The following is a 17,518-nucleotide window of genomic DNA, read 5'->3' as shown; positions in this document are numbered from 1 at the left end:
CAGGAACTCAGATCCTGATAATGTAAGTTATTCCAATAGGGCAGACCTTTGCATCTGCATGGTGCTCTTGTCAATGAATCAAATGTGATTTCCAATACAGACATCTCTAATCATGTCATCATAGCAATTTCCATAGGAGTTAGCCACAGGTGACAGAGCGTGGAAAGAGCTTTCTCCCACATCTTGAAGTTTTGCTTTAGGTCCAGCTATAATTAGGGGGAAGCATCAGTGTGCACTGGCTTTGGAAAGAGAGGTGGTTCTAGCTCATAACCCACTCAAAGCTCTGTCCCATTTCTGCATCATTCAGCCACACTTTGTGCATATCACAGGGTGCGTGCTGCAGTCTCCAACCCTGTGGTGGATTTCCACCCCAAGCTACTCCTCCACAACACTTGCGAAAGTCTGGTTCCCCCTTCCCCTGCCACCGGCTTTGCACTGTAATTAGCTATTTGTGCTGCAACCAGTCGTGTCCTGTAGCTCCCAGAATGAATAATATCGACCGCCACAGATGTGCAAGGGCAAGAATTTAAATATTTATAAACAGTTGTGTTTATTCTGTTTGTTTATTACCAATAACTAAAGCTCCTTGTCCTTAGAGAGAACTAGCTAACTAGGAAATTTTGGATGTTAAAGTGCAGACATTTCTGAGTTATGCCTGAGCATAAAAACATATGAAAATGTTTACAAGGGGAAATGTCTATATTTTTTCACTATTGTTTAACTCAAAATTGCAAAGCAGTTTGCTAAAACTTTCCAGGAGGAAAAATCATCTTGGGCTAAAGTAATGCATGGAAAACTTCATCATAAAGGAGATTTTTTTTTCAACAAAGCATGGCCAAGTGCAGAGGGGGATAAGGTAATAGAGGTTGCACTACAGAGCTAGATCCTAGGGTGAGTTGAAACAGTTTTTAGTGCACCTTGAGATGATGGCAGGTGAGGGCTTCTTTATATCAATTAAATGCCACTACAGAGGCTAAGCATCTGATCCATAAAAGCATCCATAGAAAGAGAACTTCCAAATCTTACCTATTAAATAACATATATATATTTACATATGTGCATATACACATATATATTTATATTTACATATCTATAGGAGTGTGTGCGTGTAGGTATATAAACCATACATGGTAGTCACTTCTTCTGTTATAAAATGCATTCTCTTTTAGATGTTTTGGGAATAGTGCTTGTTAAAACAGGAGTTGTCACATATAATATTTGACAGATGTCTGATTTTAGATAACGTGCCCATTGACAAGCTGTGGTTTTCTCCTGAATACTTTCATGCCCTAAAGCTTGGATATGCTTAAATGACTACTTTCTTCCTCTTCCCTGACCCATACCTTTCCCCCTCTCTCTTCCTCTTGGGTCTACCCTCTTCTCCAGGGTCTACTCATGAGACAGCCAGAGCTGAGGGGTACACTGCAATTTTGTTTTGCATCTGGTATGAAGAGTTTGGCCTCCCTAGCATCCTCTCAGGTTTGTTTCCCTCAGAACTGCTGAAGTTGGATGTTATCCCAGGACCGCATCACTAAGTTATGTGGCGACTATTTGCACCTCTGTCCTCCTGGGTTCTGTTGTGTCACAGAGATACCCTTAGAACTACACCAAACACAATTCAGAATGAGAAAGAAGGCATTTACATATTTCACTGTGTAATTTGCTATTCTATTTGCTATTCTTGGTATTTATCCTCTGCCAAACTCTTCTCTAGTGTAGTCCTTTATCCCACTGTTTGAACTGCTCCTACCAGCACAGCGGACGCATGGAGATGGTTGCATGGTGACAAATGGAATCAATTAATCTCAATGAAAACTGGATGGAGGAAGGACAGAGGATTCCTTGCAAAGCAGAATTAGACCAAAAATGCCTAGTTGCTAGTATTCTTCTCTGCATCCCTTTGCACAAGCCAGATATTGTACTCAGAATTTGAAATATCATTTTTTAAGTATCAACGCATCTTTGGACAATGAAGTTACATTTTTTCTAGAGCAAAGTGCAGTCAAGATGCCAAAGGGACCAACTCTTCCCAGTTGTAACTACCGATGACATTAGCAAAGTACTAACCATGTTAAAACCGAACAAAATCATGAATGATATTCTAATTGAACAAGTTCAATATTTTAAAGTTTCTTTCAAACAAAAGCCATAAGGAATTGGATTCTTGACTTCCAGAAAGCAGAAAGCTCTCTAATGCTACATCTCAACTGAGTTACTGTGGCCATACTGGTGTCCGATCTTAAATCAGAGAGTCATTTAATAATATGCAAATATTTCAACAAGTCAGATGTCAGCAATCCACACCAGTAATAAAAAAAGCATATATTTCCTCTCTTATAGACATTGCATTTTGAGAGAGGCATTTCTGAGAAGCAGCTGATCCTGCTGAGTGGAGTGAGAAGCTCCTGCATCCTGTTGAGTGGAAACCAGGAACTGCTATCTCACTGACTGTGTAGTTACCAGCAGTGTGACTGGTGGCATCTTGCCGCTTACGAAACAATAGATTTCAGTTCCCTCTGAGTTTTCACCACCATGCTTAATCTTTACTGTGGAAAAGCAAACTGTAGACTAGCACACCAACCTTGAAAGAGTATTGATCCCTGCCACAGTTTATCAGCAAGTGCATACATAAACATAGATGGTATACACATGGTGGGCATCTGCTTTACATAATTAGAACATTATTTATTTTAATAGAGTTGCTTCTACTTTATAGTGGTTTGAAAGATGACCAAAAGTCTGGCAAGTACAAACCACTAGTGACGTCAGTCACTCCAACAGGCTGATGCATGCAAAGGAAGTATGTACATGGTATTTAAGAAACTAGAATGTGCTGGTTAAAGAACTGGTCTAAAAAGTGGGAGACTAAGAAATAATTCCCAAGTATGCCCTAGGTCTCCTTAATAAGTGTGGCCAACTCAATTTCTCTGTTCCTCAGCTCTTCATGGGTAAAATGAGAGTAACAGTTCTCCAGATTGCTCTTTCTTAGCTGTTCCAGAAACTCTTTTGGGCTGAAGGTTCTGTCATGTACGAGTGTGGATTTTAATTTAAGCATGGCTGGGAACGTTGCATAAAGGATTCAGCCTCAAGTAACTGTCAGTCATGAGCTTACTAATCTGAAAAGATATTCCTACAGTTTCCTATTATAAAGAACAATATTTCCATAAGAAAATACGTAAGTATGTTTGGGGATCTATGCATTTTTACTATATTCGAAGCATTAATGAACAATTTTAATAAACTTGGGAGGAATTACCCCAGATGGTTATGCTGCCATGCAGAAAGACCTTGATAGGCTGTAGAAATGGAGAGAGAGGAACCTCATGAAGCTCAACAAGGGGAGTGCCAAGTCCCGCACCTGGGAAGAAATAATCCCGTGCACCAGTACAGGCTGGAGCCAACCAGCTGGAGAGCAGCTTTGCAAAAAAGGACTTGGGGATTCTGGTGGACAATAAGTTGACCATGAGCCAGCAGCGTGCCCTTGCAGCAAAGAAGACCAACAGCCTCCTGGGCTGTTGCTAGGAAGAGCATTGCTAGCAAGTCGAGGGAGGTGATCCTTCCCCTCTACTCAGCACTGGTGAGACCATATCTGCAGTGCTGTGTACAGTTCTGCGATACCCAGTACAAAAGAAAACATACTGGACATAATGGAGCAACATACTGGGGGCTAGTGGGTGTGGGACACATTGGAGTGAGTCCAGCATAGAGCCACTAAGATGATTAAGAGATTGGAACATCTGATACATGAGGAGAGGCTGAGGGAGCTGGGATTGTTGATCCTGAAGAAGAGAAGGCTCAGCAGAGATCTTATCAATGCATAAAAATATCTGAGGATAGAGGGATGTGAAAACTGAAGAAGATGGAGCCAGACTCTTCTCAGGGATATCCCATGAAAGAAATGCAATGGACATAAACTGAAATACAGGAAAATCCATTGAAACACAAGAAAAAACTTTTTTACTGTAAGGGTGGTTAACATTGGAACAGATTGCCTAGAGAGGTTGTAGAGTATCTATCCTTGGAGATATTTGAAACCCAACTGCACAAGGCCTTGAGCAACCTGCTGTAGTTGAGCAGGGGGCTGGAGTAGATGATCTCCAGAGGTCCCTTCCAACCCTTCCAACCTCCGCAGTTCTGTGATTCTGTGATGTAATGCTCTGTTCTCAGCTGAGGACCCTCGGCTCTTTTATAACACAAATATCAACAGCTACCAGGTCTCATCACTGCTGCTATGCTAGTAATGTGGTAGAGTATCATACCCCACCTTTCTTGCATGCAATTTTTACAAAGCTACAACAGTGTTTTTTTCTTTCTATCGTGCTGACTTATGACATATATGCTACTTTGCTCCTGTGGAAAACTATGGCTGTTGCAGCAAGGGAGAGAGAATTCAGAAATCTTACTCATTTCCATGTATTCTGGTGTCAGCCCAGTGAAAGGTTCCAAGCTGTAGTCAAGATCCCATTGCTGAGGGTCCTTCGACTGGTTGGTGTTGACTTCCTTTGGCTCAGTTCTTTCATCCTTCAGCTTCCTGAAGAGCTTCTTTAATTTCCTGAGAAACAAAAAGTCAGACTGAAACAATCTCCTTTATAGGATTTGTCCCAGCTTTTTGCTCTGCAACACAAAATGTTCGTCACATTAGTTTGGTGCCTGACAGGCTATTATGCACCATCCTCTGAAGTTATGGTGCTGCTTATTGCCAGATGACAGGCTACTGGATGAAGTACTTCCCATGTTCCTATCTTGAGGGAAGTTACAATGGCATAACACTGCTGCAACAGAGTTAAGTCCATTATTCTTTAATAATTATTCATCTTCAGATAGGTATTGAACAAACATCTTCTTAGGACTTAGGCGCCTTGGGCAAATAGTAGTAATACTCTCAAAAACATCAGACTGGGCATCTCTCCCTCAAGAAAGAAACAAATAAATGAAATAGCAAAAGGTAATGTGAAACTTTCATGCCATATACCTAGCACAGATGCACTTCTCCTTCATCATAAAACTTGGGAACTTCCATAGAATATATCTTTAATTATCAAAATGATCGAACTTATTCTAGCTAGGAATGTATTGAGTCCTAAACTTGGTGAAATTATGAAATTAGTAGTAAATGTGTCTGTTTGACAAAAGAAGAGGAAATGAGCACATTTGCTGATAGATCTGCAGCACTGGTGGAGAAGAAGTCTCTCTAAGATGCTGATACATCTAAATCCATTTATGATTCTAAAAATGAATATCAATAACTTAAAATCAGCCTTGTGACCAACAGACAATACATGCAGCTCCTCAGGTTCCAGTGCTCTTTAGGCACACCCGCGTGTATTTAAATAAGTCAAAAAATGTTGCTTGCAGAACTTTCAAGAGGAAGCACTATTTTCTTCACCTAAAACGATGATACAATTAATAAAAATAATTAAAGATATACCTATCAAATGTTGAGGGTAAACAATGTCTTAGTTTTACTAATGGCTTTTCATTCTGAAGGAAGTCAATTGCCTTGTTTCTGCCTAACATCCAAGCAGGGTTCAAATGGACAGAGAGAATCAGATTCATAACAGAGTTTCAGCAAGGTCAGTCAATTTTGGTCTCAGAGTGGTGTATCGTTCCTTTTGTGCACAAACAGAACTTCTGCTTTAGTCACTTCAGATTCAGTGACATAGAAAAGTGCTCACAGAAAAGTGTTATTTAATATATATACAATAACAGTCTCTTCATGACTCCCCTGAATAGCTCATACTGTAACTCAGTGGGGAAGAACTGGAACTAGCTAGGACTTTTCTGAAAGTTTATTCCTAAATTACTGGAAACTACATAATTATATACCTATTAACACCAAACCTGAAAGATTTCATTGTATTTCTGAAGTTACCTTTCTTCTTGAGAGTTTATGGACCATATATAAACCAAAGCATGCAGATCTATGTAAACCCTGGAAAACTCACTTCATGAGGGGTTAGATGCCTTATCTATTTGCACAACCATGTAATCTTCCTTTAGAGATGTCTTTTGAGAGTTTACAGGTTTTAAACTTGTATTCAGTATCTCTTAGTGTGCATAAAGGATGAAACATTGAACTAGCACTGAGGCACTGTAATGGAGAGATTTGAAATTCCTGATTGGTGATCAAGAAATATTTCTGCTATCCGAAGAGGATACATCTTGCAATATCAGCTACACTGGTGAGATCTGTCTGCCCTGAAGCAGAAAAGCAACACCTCCCTATGAGTTCTTGAGTAAACACAGATCAGCTAACTCTCCCAGCCTCCAAAGATCAGAAGAGCTTGTATCTGACATTCTCATTTTGACCATGTTTTACAATAACAACTGCTGTTTTGGCTAGACTATAAATAACTCACATGAGTGAGCAATTATTTGTGCAAGCAGTTCTTTGGACCTCAGTAGGAACAGTAGGATCAATCACTGTCTCATTGAGATGGGGATACAAATTTCATGACATAGCTGTATACATGAATTTCCTAAGTAGCATAATCTCAGTGTAAAATGAATCCGTATATAAAAGAAGAGTAAAGAATTCCCAATGCCCTCCACAGATGATATTTTAATTGCATAAGCATGATAACTTCATGCTATTTTATGCACTGAGAACTTCCCATGGAAAAAATGTAAGAGAGTAAGATATTTCTCCAAAATTAGGGAAGCTGAATCAAACCTGAAGATTTATACTTATTGTATTTCCTCACTTTGCAGATGAAGTTTATCTTTAACAAATATGCATAACATAATTTTATAGCTCTTCACATATGTGCAGTATGAGTAAAAATCCAGATTAATTCCAGTGAAGTGTTGCCAATGGTGTAAGCAGGGCTCCCCCACAAAATTTTCTCCCACCGCTTGCAATAAACCCTTTGAACAAGAAGTGTGTGGCCTGGAGACAGAAGCACATAGGCAGATGGCTGGGGTTTTCATTCGGACCTCCAGCTAAGCAAAATTTTCTCATACCCTACTTTAAGTAGCAGGGCAAGGCTGGCTGGCGAACACTTACACTAAAGACTGCTGGGCAGGTTTATTTCTGAAAATACCCTGAGTTATACAGGAGCACTATGTCACCACATAGACCAAAGCTTGATAGGCTGGAAACGACCACATTGACTTCAGAACTTCTACAAAATCTAGTGTTACCAGGGTCCTTTCAATTTCATCACGAGTACAGGGGTGAGTTGGAAATTTGGGCTGAGGAAATGGAGATTGGCAGGCATTCTCAGGACGAATCTAAATTGTGTCAGGCCCAGGAATACAAAGCTGCAAAGATCAACAGATGTACTCTGACTTTTGTTCCAGGTGCAGCTGAGGACATAGCTCACACGTGTGATGGTAACAGCCTCAGTACTTTGGCAATACCCAGGTATATTGGGACTAATCAAATTCTTTGAGTACCCAGAACACTCAGTTTACATCATTATAATAAATGAGTGGAGAGGTTAAAATACTTTATGAGAAAGAACTAAATGTATCCCTCCAAAGACATTTACCTTTTACTTTATGCAAACTCGGGCACTTCAAGACACTAAAATTTCCTCTTTTTTTCCCTCTCTGCTTTTATGGCAATTAAGGGAACTTGCCTCTGACAGAGGTGATGTAGTATTCAGAGCGTAGGAGACTGGAAACAAGATTTAAAACAATCAAAGAATTCCCAGCATGCCCTTCCAGCATATCCCAATTAATTTCCTAATGTGAGGGTCTCTCAGAGGGCAGTGAACAATGAGTCCAAGACAGTGCTAATTTCTGTTCCAATAAAACGATACGAGCTATAAATGTCCCTCACATTTCCACAGGCAGATGAGACTGAAGTGCATCTCACCGTCACTACGCAGCAGCTCAGATAAAGTTTGGGTGTGTTGAGATGTGAAGTCTGCGCATGTGTGATCTAATCCTCTAGTGATAGCACCATGGAGTTGTGTTGTGGAGTTTAATGCATAACCATAACTCCCATGAGAACCCTGTAACTAAAATAATAGTGGTTGTGTTTTATGTTTATCAGAGAATGCATTAAATCCAGGCTCCGTTACTGAGAATAATTTTTAATTTTTCATTATAAACTATCTATATGCCAGATATGAGGAGCACAACCTTGAATCATTTTGAGTTAAGCTTTGAACAGTTTTTAAATTTTGTTTTATGCAATTTTTTAAAGGATCAGCAAACTGAAAGAGAGCCAAACTAATTCCTTTCAAATTTTCCACAGAAATGTACCTTTGTGTCATATCCAAGCATGTGAAGTTTCAAACCAAACAGAAACGTGTCAGAAAGTTAATGAAACAGAGAACAGGGATTTGCACTGGATAGATACTCTCAGGGTTATTCTCTAGCTATACGGCAGCAGAGCAATGAAAATGAGTTTTGCAGAACTCTATAGCTGCACATATGATTGTGTTATTAAAACTGAATGAAATCTTCAAATGTGCATGTGGGAAATCTGTTTTGTAATTACTCAGATCAATATTTTTTAAAAAAGCTGAAAGCAAACGAGAATCAAGAGCTGTTTTAGCTTCTGATTTTTGTGTGCCAGGCAGCCCTATCAGGCAGAAAGAGGTAAATTTGCCCATTTTAAATGAGTCTCTGGGAAACTCTGTGCAGATGAGGCCCGAGCAGGGAAGTTTCATGATCCCTTTAGTAGACACCTAAATCTGGACAATTATTTCTGGTCCTTTTGCTAGTGAATGTTAAAAAGCAAGAAAAGATCTTGAGGAGACTGAATAGCATGAAAGAATAATGCATACAGGACGAGGGAGAAAGAGAATGAAAAACAGAGGGTTTTGTCAGGAGTCTGGCTAGTGCAGTTAAAAGTAGTGCTGCAGCTTCTCACAGGGGATTGGTATCAAACTGTTGCGTTACATAGGAGATGGAGACATGGTTTAATTACACTGTCAGTAATTTTGTAACGAATAAACGCTGCATGACTCAAGGCAATCATCATCCTGAGAGTATAAAATCACTGCAGGAAAAAGTTCCATCCCTGAAGAGCTCACAAGCTTTGGAAAAAAAAGACAAAGACAAAGAGAGACAAATTACAACCAAGTGGTCATGGTTGATCATAGCTGGGTGTATTATGTATGCTTATATGAAGTTTTATTTTAAAAAACAAACAAGTGATTCTGTAGTTTTCTATTTATAGTAAAGGGTAGTATCAGTATTTTGGGAAAGTAGGGGAGGTCATGGAGGTGACTTAGGAAAAATGGGAAATTTGTGGCATAAGAGAGAACAGAATGTAAAGAGATCAGAGAGAACCAATAGCTGGAGGCAGGCTGAAGCAGGAGAGAAGCAGGAAAATTATTTTGTCAGCACAAATCTTTGTGTCTTCAGTGCCTGTGCAGTCTCCATAATGCTGCTCCATCAGAGCTTGCCAAAAAGATTGGGACTGAGATCAGCTTGCCAATTTCTACAGATTCTCACAGTTAACAAATGCCCTTAGTCACTGCAAAGGCAGTCACCTGTGACTGTCACCAAGGAGTGAATTTGAAGCACTGCAAGGCAATACTTTCTAGAACAGAGAGGCAAATGGACATTCCGCATGAACTTCAACGAAAGAAAGAAGAGAAAAATAGAAACAAAACCTCCAGAATCCAACCTCCAGAGATGAATGACTATTTATGCCACATGGTTTTTGAGGCTTTCCTTACTAGCTGATGCTTTTTCCTTTGCAGCATGTTAGAAAATGGTACAGGGAGAAAGCTAGACAGAAAGTACTATTAGGTTAAGTAGCCTGGAGCAGCATATATCTGGAGAAGAGAAAGATAATGCAGATACTCAAACTCTTTTGTCCTTGCCTGGAACTTTTTTTTTTCTGCTTGGGGGAAGGAACACTGAACATCCTGGATTTCCTACAGCCAAATTCCTGCAAGCTGTTCCCACAAGGGAACAACTTTTCATATGTATAGTAAAGGGGGTAGCAGAAGAAGGCAAGGAGGAGAAAGAATTACTTTAAACTCTCACCCTGTGCCACAAATTTATGGTCTAGTCATTTTCCTTGGCACAGTCAGACCTCCTCCTGAATTCTATGGGAGCTTCAGTTGTGTTTGGGATTTACTGACTTTGCAAAAAGACAAAAAAAAAGAAAGAAAAAAAAAGCAAAAGAGCTTTAATTAATAAAAGTTTATTTGAGCTAAAACGCAACATAAAAGATAGCAGGTATGAAAGGGTGTCTTTAAATGGATTTTATTGGCTCTTGGTATTCTCACCCAACATAGTTAAGCACATTTTGAAATAAGTGATGGAACCTGATGTTGAGTAAAAAGGCTGAAATTGTGTCCCACTAAAGTCAATAGGAGTTTTCCACTAACTTCAAAAGGGTCAGGATTTCACCCAAAGGGTGAAACTTGTGAATTCCAGCCCCCCCAGAACACAGATTTCAATTCAAGAAGGCTTAGCTTTTAATAATTCCAGCATCACTGCATTCACCTAGCTGTTCTGATATTCTTGGCAGAGACAGAAAAAGAAATCACAGAAAGGTTTACAACACGAGAACATTATATCTGTCATAGCTATGGAGCAATTTCTCCAGATACATACCGGGAAAAGGCTAGGTTGTGTCCCAGTGACTCTGCACAATGCAGAGCTGCCATCTGAACTTTTAACTTCAGTGCTCTCCAGCCAGCACTGGCCGTGGATAAGCTAGCACAAAGACATCAAATGATGGTTCCCAACTGCGGCAGCATTTGGGGAGCTACAGACCTAATGAATGGTTCTTGCATATGAACCTAGGCTGTCATCTGTTTTGTTGTATTTTATCAGTGAAAGAGACAACAAATGGGAGTAAGGCTCTTCTGCAATTAATATGCTTTGGTTTTATTACAAATGAAATCAAAAGCTTTTCTGGAAATAACTCTAGAAACTCCTAGGTTTCAATAGAGAAGAAAACCCTTCTGGTTTGGGTTATCCTATAACTTAGCAGAGAGATTTTTTCCATGTTACAGATATGTAGAGGACAGTTCCAGATTCTAAAGAACAAATAATCATTTCACAGAATCACAGAATCACAGAATCGTTTAGGTTGGAAGAGACCTCTGGAGATCATCTAGTCCAACCTCCCTGCTCAAGCAGGGTCCTCTAGAGCATATTGCCCAGGACCACGTCCAGGCAGGTTTTGAACATCTCCAGCAAAGGAGACTCCACCACCTCTCTGGGCAACCCGTTCCAGTTCTTCCATGGAGAAGAGATTGGCCTCATCCTCTTGACACTCCCCCTTCAGATACTTATACACGTTGATCAGATCACCTCTCAGTCGTCTCTTCTCCAGGCTGAACAGGCCCAGCTCTCTCAGCCCTTCCTCATATGACAGATGCTCCAGGCCCTTCATCATCTTTGTAGCCCTCCGCTGAACTCACTCCAGGAGCGCCATGTCTCTCTTGCATTGGGGAGCCCAGAACTGGACACAGCACTCCAGCTGAGGCCTCACCAGCACTGAGGAGAGGGGCAGAATCACCTCCCTCCACCTGCGGGCAACGTTCTTCCGAACGCAACCCAGAATACCTTTGGCCTTCTGGGCCACAAGGGGCACATTGCTGCCTTCATGGTCAATTTGTTGTCCACCAGGACTCACAGCTCCTTCTCCGCAGAGCTGCTTTCCAGCAGGTCAACCCCCAACCTGTCCTGGGCCATGGGGTTATTCCTCTCCAGGTGCAGGACCTTGCACTTGCCTTTGCTGAACTTCAGGAGGTTCCTCTCCGCCCAACTCTCCAGCCTGTCCAGCTCCCTCTGAATGGCAGCACAGCCCTCTGCTGTTGCAGCCACTCCTCCCAGTTTAGTATCCTCAGCAAACTTGCTGAGGGTGCACTCTGTCCCTTCATCCAGCTCACTGATGAATACACTGAACAAGACTGGAGCCAGGACTGACCCCTGGGGGGATGCCACTAGCTCCAGGCCTCCAACTAGACTTGGTGCCACTGACCACAACCCTCTGAGCTCTGCTCACAGGATCCTGAACTCCACCATCTCATGGTCACTGCAGCCAAGGCTGCCCCCAACCTTCACATCTCCAACTAGACCTTCTTGGTTTGTTAGTACAAGGTCTAGCAATGCACCTCTCCTCGTTGGCGTCTCCACCACCTGGGTCAAGAAATTATCATCAATCCTCTGCAGGAACCTCTTTGACTGTTTGTGCCTAGCTGTGCTGTCTTCCCAGCAGATGTCAGGGTGGTTGAAGTCCTCCAGAAGAACCAGGGCCTGTGATCGTGAGGCTACTTCCAGCTGTCTGCAGAAGGCCTCATCGACAACTACTTCCTGATCAGGTGGCCTGTAGTAAACCCCCACAACAGTGTCACCCACGTTACCCTGCCCTTTAATCCTTACCCATAGGCTCTCAACTTGCTCTCCATCCACCCCGAGGCAGAGCTCCATACGTTCTAGGTGCTCCCTCACATAAAGGGCAACTCCACCACCTCGCCTTCCTGGCCTGTCTTTCCTAACAAGCACGTAGCCATCCAGGACAGCATCCCAGTCCCGTGAACTATCCCACCATGTCTCTGTAACTGCAATGAGATCATGGCCCTGCGACCGCACACAGATCTCTAACTCTTCCTGTTTATTCCCCATGCTGCGCGCATTGCTATACAGGCATTCCAGAGAGCCAGTCAAGCATGCAGGTTTCCCAGAAGAGGTGCAAGAGGAGCCTCCATAGCCATGTTCCAGGCTGTCTCCCCTGGCTGCATGCACCCGCTGGAGGCATCCTGACTCGAGCGGTGTTTTACTGACTCCCCTGCCTCTATACCACTCCCCTTCCCCCATCTCGCCTAGTTTAAAGCCCTCCTTACCAGGCTGGCCAATCTGTTGGCAAAGACACGCGTGCCCCACTTGGTAAGCTGGATCCCATCTCTCCCCATCAGCTGTTGATCTTCAAACAGGGTCCCATGGTCATAGAAACCAAAGCCCTGTTGCCAACACCAGCGGCGCAGCCAGTTGTTCACTTGGAAAACTCGTCTACTCCTCCTCCCGTCCTTTCCCCTCCCAGGCAAGATTGAGGAGAAAACCACCTGGGCTCCCAGACCCTTGACCACCATCCCCAGAGCTCTGAAGTCCTGTTTGATTGTTTCCAGTTTGCCTTTCGTGTCGTTAGCACCCACGTGGAAGATCAGCAGAGGGTAGTAGTCCGACGCGTGGACAAGCCTTGGCAGTCTTTCCATGACATCTCTTATTCGAGCCCCTGGCAGGCAGCAAACCTCTCCGGACAAGAGGTCAGGTCGGCAGATAGGTGCCTCTGTCCCCTGCAGCAGGCAGTCTCCCACAACAATCACTCGCCACTTCTTCCGGGGGTTCCTGCACGGCACAGGGTCTGTCAGGCCCAGGCCCGTTGCCTCCCTTGGAGCCATGCCCAGCTCCTCCTCGGCTTGGAGGGCACTAAACTTGTTCTTCAAAGGCAAATCCTGAGGCGGAGCAAGAGCCCTTCTCCTTCTATGAGAGGTCACCAGCTTCCAGCCCTCTTCAACAGTGTTATGATGCACCTTTACACATGGTACAGAGCCCTCCAGCAACTCCATTGCAGTGGGGGGTGGGGACTCCTGGAGCTGCACAGTCTCCGAGAATACCCTGTCAATCTCCTGCTCATCCTCTTGGATGCTACGTAGCCTACTGACTTCCTCCCGTAACTCCTTTATCTGGACTATTTGTGATAGCCCATTCTGACTCTCCATATGGGTAAGCTTGATTGCAGCATGTGTACTCTGCCCTCAGTGACAACACTGGCAGCCAATGGAAGAATTAGCCTTATTCACTCTCACTCTCATTCCCCCCAAAATAGACATAAAGCAAAAGAAAAAAATGGAGCTGCCAAAATGAGATACAAAACACCAGTCTATCTTTCTGCCACAGCAGGATTGCTCCTCACAGTGCATTGCTTCTGCAAAAGTAGACCCTGGAGAATATAGCAAGGGCCTGATCAGGACAATGGCATTCTGGGAAGGAAAATAAAAACTCCGCAGTAGAAAAAAGATGATCTAAAAGAGGAGCTGAGCTGACAATAAGAAGTTACCAAGGTAAGAAGTAGCAGAACAGAGAAAATAGGATACAATAGGAAGCCAGCAAAAAAAGATCAGGGGACAGATAGCATGAGGGTATGTTCATATACACATCTGATACATCTGCTAACAGTGGCAAGTCCAAGTGTAGTGGATTAAGTGTGTAATACTGACACGCCACAATCACTACTTGTGCAACATAGTGACTGTGCACGTTTGTAGTGCTCATTGTTCTGGATATATGTGTGTCCAGCAGCCCTACGGACAGCCCTATGAAAGTCTGATAGATCAAGACTCAGAGCATGTCTGTGTGTGTGTATGCCGGGCACATGGGCTGTAATAGAGCACCACTAAGGATGCAGTCCAAACCAGTAGAGTGGTTAATGCAGAAACACAAGGCTAATTTTGATTTAATTAGCCTGAGCATTCAGTATAGCTCAGTTCCTCCTCTAGTCTAAACAGGTCTGGTGAGAAGAGCTGAGCCCCACAGATATATCCTGGGGCTTGAGAATATGGACAAACAAAGGAAAAGCAGTTGTGTTTATTTCAGGATGACAAGCTAGCACTGTGACTGGGAGGAGGTATTTCTCCAGAAAGGAGAGGATGAAAGTATGCTTGTTTTTAAACAATTATTCAATTTAAAAAAAAAAATGAGGTCACCGTAGGTTGCTAGTAGAAGTGTGAGGACAGCAGAAATGAGGGAGGAAAATGGGATGAGATTGTTACATTCTTACCTCAAGAGTTGTAGTTAGGGCACTGAGAAATAATTTAACATTAGTTTTCTATTTTTACTGGATCAGACTCAGCTTTCATGAATCAAAGAAAATAAATACAGTATTTCTAACATCATCAAATTCCCATTAAACAAGCCCAGTAGCAGTATGTTTTTGGAAGGGGGGAAAAAAATCACACTAGGTTTGCACCAAGAAAGCTCTAAGCCTTCAACATGTCGGATACTTTGGGAACAATTTACCACCCTTTTCTCAAAATAAACTAAAACTTTATGAAATGTAGACAGAAAACAGGCCTCCCTAGTGAACTTTGACACAAGAATAATGAAACTATCCATAATCCACATTTCATTTCTTTGGGAATTTTTTTTTGCTTTCCTTTGAAAACACTAAAAAAAATGCCAGGGCAAAAGAGGAAAAGGGCCCAGTCTTTAAATATTTCATCATTCATCTTGGTTGCTAGTTAGCATCTCTGAGGCATTCCATAGGGATGTGATCCAAAAGCTACTTACACCAATGGAAAGATTCTGACTAAACTCAGCGGAGTCAAGACTTGCACCTAAGCCAGACCCTTCATCTAAGATGTTCTGTGAAGCGTTGCCACCCATAGGGATGATTCAGTTAACAGAAAAAAGGGAAACCTCCCAAGAGGCAGCAACAGAGCATTGTCATTGGAGTCTCTTGCCTGAAAATCCACTTGCCACTGGAAACGGATCAAGAGATATTTCTTGCTGCATTTGGAGCACCATGCACTGAGTATCCCGTGGCAAAGACAGCTGCTGAACCCAGCATCATACAGTGACATACTGACATTCAGGCACATTAGAAATGTGTGGATTTCATCTGTAAACCCATAAAACAGTCATAGATCAAGTAATCCATTTTAAAATCTTTTATGAGCTACTGCTTTTCTTCCATCCACCTCTCCTCCACTTTATACCAATTTGTATTCTGTGCTGCTGCTCTGAAAGCTTCTCTAAAACTTCCCAAGAGATCCATCATACCTTTCCTGTTTTCTCAGGTTTCTAAAATTAATTTAGATCAATTATTTAATATATTCAATCATTTTCTTTAAGCCATTTACTGCAGATATAGCCAATTATTCAACATAAAATACAGCTAGATCATTTCATCACAACCAAAAACATAATTTATCATCACATTCAATTAGAACCCACTGAACTCAGTGGCAAAAGTCCCATCCAGCGGAATAAGGATCAAGCCTTTAATTTACAGTGTCATAAGAATAAGCGCACGGTAATGGAGAAGGCTGAGATACATACGGGATTCCAATTTCAAAGATATTATTTTGAATCAGTTGTTTTCCAAGCATAATGATGCTCAGCTGAATGCAGAGTTCCATCAAACAGCCTCCTGGAGCACACTGTAATTAAACAAAAATGCACCGTGTAAAGGGAGCAAGGTAATGCTTAATATATTTAAAAGTACCCTCCTGGATGATCTAACTATGTTTATGTGAGCCTGCAGCCCCTGCTACCGATTCATGCAGGAACGCAGAACTCATTGAAGAACGCAATCTTTCCTTAACAAGGTATTTCATCTCCACTAATAAAACCACATTATGAAAAATATGCAGAGCTCTGAAATTACTTATTGTGCCCTGGAGCTACTGTATTTCCTTTTAAGGTATTTACTACATAATCAATGTAATAAACATAATGCAATATCACTAATACTCTTCCAACCTGATGTCTCCCAAGGGAGGAGAAAATCTTCGATCTTGCAAAGACTTATGCATATTCTTTATTGTAAACCCTTGAGTAAATTTATTGATTTTCAAGGGAATACCCACATCAGTTAAAAGGAATTTTGAAAAAAATATTTGCAGGTTTGGCACAAAATGGCTACAGCTTTTTAGGCTGTTAGAACTGCAGGTTTTGTAGTGATCCATAGTAGAGAATAACAACGCAAATTCAAGTCCCAGTTTTGCCACAGGCTTCCCAGGGGCCTTGGTTAAATCATTAATCTGTTTGTGCCTTAGTGCTCATTTGTAAAACATAGAAATTGCAAAGCTTCACATATGAAGCAACATGAAGTGCTCAGAACTACAGAAAGAGAGAACGTACAGGTATCTCAGAGAGAGAATTTGGGTTTCACTATTTTTGACTATGTTGAAAATTTAACATCTTGGTAAACTTATTTTTAATTTGTTTTGTGGTCTATTTTTAACTTGCTGCCTATATTCCACTGAAACACACCACACATGTCTCTTTTTGTTAAAGTCTTTTTTTTAAGTTTTTTTTTTATTTGTTTCTTTGAATTTCATGTGTACTTGCCTCTTCCATTCGATAACCATCAAACACATATACATAACGACCAGGACGGCCAATGAATCTGAAAGCAATAATAATATATGAAATAACATAAAAATAGAAAAAATGTTAACTTTAACAACATTACTATTCATTCATATTAGCTAAAATATTTCAGAACTATCTACTTCAACACGGATTTTAAAAGAAAAAAACTAATCAGCTTCAATTATACAAAATAATTTCCAAGTAGTAGGACTGTACTTGTGTTTTCCTACTACATCTTGAAGAAATATTTTTAATAACAAGTTTCTAAGAAAAAGTAAACAAACAAAAAACCCCCTCTGTCCCTCAATTACAGATCACAAACAAAAATGGGAACATGTATCCTAAATCAGATCCTCTGAGAAATGCCCTGAAGAGAGTATTTATACATATGTAGAAACAATCAATCAAGGCTCTTCTGACTAAACTGAGAGAACAGTGAAATTGACTTTACTGAAGAGGTTTCTAACCACATAAAAATAAGAAAATATTAACAATG

General features: G+C 41.4%; 1 protein-coding gene across 2 annotated transcripts in view; it reads right to left on the bottom strand.

Moving 5' to 3' along the window:
* ANO2 (anoctamin 2) overlaps positions 1–17,518 on the bottom strand; it is a 212,167-nt gene that overhangs the window by 18,443 nt on the left and 176,206 nt on the right. For both annotated transcript variants that reach the window (XM_068953763.1, XM_068953769.1), the window contains 3 exons: positions 16,999–17,056; positions 15,985–16,085; positions 4,404–4,552 (listed from right to left, as the gene is read on the bottom strand). In XM_068953763.1, the coding sequence (XP_068809864.1) occupies positions 4,404–4,552; positions 15,985–16,085; positions 16,999–17,056 (308 nt within the window). The remainder of the gene's footprint in view (positions 1–4,403; positions 4,553–15,984; positions 16,086–16,998; positions 17,057–17,518) is intronic.

This window comes from Struthio camelus, chromosome 1 (assembly GCF_040807025.1).
Source record: "Struthio camelus isolate bStrCam1 chromosome 1, bStrCam1.hap1, whole genome shotgun sequence".
Classification (NCBI taxonomy): Eukaryota; Metazoa; Chordata; class Aves; order Struthioniformes; family Struthionidae; genus Struthio; species Struthio camelus.
The sequence above is the reverse complement of the archived record's forward strand: the minus strand, read 5'-3'. Positions and strand labels throughout refer to the sequence as shown.